Source organism: Neophocaena asiaeorientalis, unplaced genomic scaffold, assembly GCF_003031525.2.
Source record: "Neophocaena asiaeorientalis asiaeorientalis breed wild unplaced genomic scaffold, Neophocaena_asiaeorientalis_V1.1 scaffold1463, whole genome shotgun sequence".
Lineage (NCBI taxonomy): Eukaryota > Metazoa > Chordata > Mammalia > Artiodactyla > Phocoenidae > Neophocaena > Neophocaena asiaeorientalis.
In genome coordinates, this window is record NW_020173701.1 from 10,522 (window position 1) to 13,710 (window position 3,189).

Genomic DNA, 3,189 nt, shown 5'->3' on the forward strand with positions numbered 1-3,189 from the left:
TCAAACATCTGATATGAAAAACAAGTCTAGTCAGATAAGCCATTCAGAGGGGCAGTTAATTACACACTAATGCATAAGAGAATCCAAAACTGGTTAGGAATTTTTTTATGGGGTTTCATAGAGAAAAAAAAATATAATGGAATAAATACTTTGATAACAGATCTAAAGAGGATAGTTTCTCATGACAACCCTTACTACAGGATGATGATATTAGTGTAATTCAGTAAAAACTATTCTAATAAGGGTCAAATACAATGCAGTCTAGATCCCCAGCTCTCTACTAATCTGGCTTGATTCAGTGGTAAATTTCAACATCTATAAGAACATAGGGAATCCTCCCTAAACACTTTATCTCAGGCAAATACTGTAATAAGAGTGAGTTTGAACTCTGACGAGAACCTAAAACACAGCTCTCCTATGCTGCCTGTTACAGATACAGAGGCCTTAAGAGACAATGGAGGTGAAGGCAGGGTTCAGAACTTGTGAATACAATAGAATCTACCAAAGACACTCACTTGATTATGAGGCTAGCCTTATCTATTTTGAAGTGAGTAGACAGGATTCCCTGGTGGCACAGTGGTTAAGAATCTGCCTGCCAATGCAGGGGACACAGGTTTGAGCCCTGGTCTGGGAAAATCCCACATGCCACGGAGCAACTAAGCCCGTGTGCCACAACTACTGAAGCCCACGTGCCACAACTACTGGAGCCTGTGCTCCGCAACAAGAGAAGCCACCGCAATGAGAAGCCTGCGCACCACAACATCAAAAGAGAAAAAAAGCAGAATTGCACACAGTCAAGTAGTAAGAACAAACATGGAGCTCTGAATCCACAATACTGTTGTGCACAGGAGCCATCATTAATTGCAACAAACTTCTGAATGAGGAAAAACAACAGAGGCTTGGTGACTGATGAAGCAGTGCATTGTAAGTTGTAGCCCCTAATACCTACTGGAAGGCTGCAACCAAGCTAGAACCAATCTGCCCTCTAAGACCACAGAGAAGCTCTTCAAGAGGACTTCCAAGTAAAGGTCAACTCCCTTCCCTAAAGCAGAGACCTGCTAGTCAACAGCCCTGCCTATGTGCACAGAAGTCCTGACAACTTTTCTGTCGTCTCATTTTTAGTATAAATAGGCAGCAATTTACTGTAAGTATGGTATACACTTCGATTAAAAAATCATAAATAGACATGCAACCATCACCATAAAATACTCCAGATAATTAAATTCAAACTGCAGAAACAAACCCAAAAACTGTAATTCACATCACAAGAGATTTAAAAAACTACTGCAACCACAAAAAAAGGAATGCTATGAAAAAGTACCCATAACAAGAAACAGCAATGAAGGGAGGCTGTATGGAAAGACGGCTGTGCAGAAGACAAGAAAGCAACCACCCAGACTGGAGTAAGGACTGGAAGGACAGAGGACTGGAAGAGAGAAGGGTCTAGAACAAAAGAAAAGTTTTATTAATTTGATATTATGCTTGAAAAGCTGGAAGAAGATAGGAGTGCAATGAAGGCACAATGAAATTAAAAAAAAAAGACAAAGGCCATTATAAACTACAGAAAAAACAAAAGCCTTTATGAGAAAGAAAACGCAATCATTTGATTGTGTAGGCTCTACATATTTACAGGCATAATACGCACAGCAAGCTTTGCAAGACTCTAGTTGATAGAACAAGAAACAAAAGTACATTATCTCAATTTACAAAGATAATATAGGACAAAAACCTCATGATATAACTATACAGGGGATCTATACAGAACGGTAGAAGTAGGAGTGATGGAGTATATGAACCAAGTTGCCTCTCTCATAGTGGAAAGTTAATAGACAATGTCTACAATTGGTAAATCAGTAAATAGTAGCATAAGGATATTAGAGATATGGAAGTAATCAAAATAACTAAAACTAGGAACAGTTAAACATGATTCCCTCAGGAAAGAGAGGGACCAGGGACAGCTGTTTTTCATTAAAAATTTTTTAATATTTTAACAATGTGCTTTATTATTTTGATAAACTTAAAAATGTATTTTTTAATTTAAACTTAAAAATGTAAGGAAAGAGGTGAAGAGAATACCCAGAGTCCCACAACGTGATCACAACTACCACGGGACACTTGCCTCCACCTTGATGGCACACCGTCCAATGGCCCGCACAGCTTTGCGCACAAAGTCGATATCCACCTCTGTGGCATATTCCTTCAGTTCTGCCAGAACCTGTTAAAAATCCACGAAGTGAACAATCATTAAGGAATCTCCAATAGCAATTTCATGGCCTAGGTTTTTCTGAAGGCCAGATCTTAAGATCTAAGTTATTAGATCTTAACTTGAATCTACTTTAAGTCTGACCTGAGCAATGTTGGCTTGGGATGCCAAACGAATCATGATGTCCAATTTCTCTAGTTTCATACAGATGGGATCATTGTACTTCACAAAGAAAACTCTGATCTCCTGCTTCAAGATTTCAGGCCTGTGGTACACAGAAACACAAGATAAGGAAGGTGAGGCATATATTGATATATCCTTCTGAGTCTGCATTAATACCTAACCTGTGCTTCTCTGCTCTCCATTCACACACTCCACTCCAGGGGGAAAAAACTCACAAACTTCCTCTACATCCCTCTAACCAGATCCATCTGGCAGACTATTTTTATCCTTTTAAGGAGTAAAGTATATATTGCCAAGAAGAACCACGGGAAGGACAACCACCTGATCTAAATTACAGCCTGATCCATATTAAGCAGACACTAGCTATCATACAACTAAGAGTTCCTTCAGAAAAGAAACTAAATTGTAGAGCAACACCAGGCATTCATTGTAGGAACACTCTAAAATCAACTGTTAGCCTCTTGACCCTGGGCAAGTTGCTCTACCATACAGTATTTTCATTTCCATAGATTAAACAGAGTTTTAACACAGTCCTCTTTAATAATGATGTTATTAAATAAGTTTAATTCAAAATTACAAACACTTTAATCACCAATTCATTTTTTCCCAACCTTTTCTGGACGATCAGGTTGATGTTCCTCAGGGCGACGTACTGCACCTCTGGCTCCCCAGACAGCAAAGTGACAAGTGGAGGGGCCAACTTCTTCAGCAGCATATTGTAGTAGTCAGAGTCCTTGGGTAACAACTCTAGAAATTTCATTAGGACTTTTACTGCTGAAAGCACCACTGCTGAGTTGGCGTGA

The 3,189-nt window shown here is 39.2% G+C and overlaps 1 protein-coding gene across 1 annotated transcript; it reads right to left on the reverse strand.

Annotated features, from left to right (window-relative positions):
* Positions 1–1,961: 1,961 nt before the first annotated feature.
* LOC112403212 (AP-2 complex subunit beta-like) lies at positions 1,962–3,183 on the reverse strand. The gene is made up of 3 exons (XM_024750577.1): positions 2,998–3,183; positions 2,348–2,468; positions 1,962–2,215 (listed from the first exon to the last, which is right to left on the reverse strand). Exons 1-3 carry the CDS (start codon positions 3,144–3,146, stop codon positions 2,102–2,104), a joined length of 384 nt encoding a protein of 127 aa, XP_024606345.1. The 5' UTR covers positions 3,147–3,183; the 3' UTR covers positions 1,962–2,101.
* Positions 3,184–3,189: the final 6 nt, after the last annotated feature.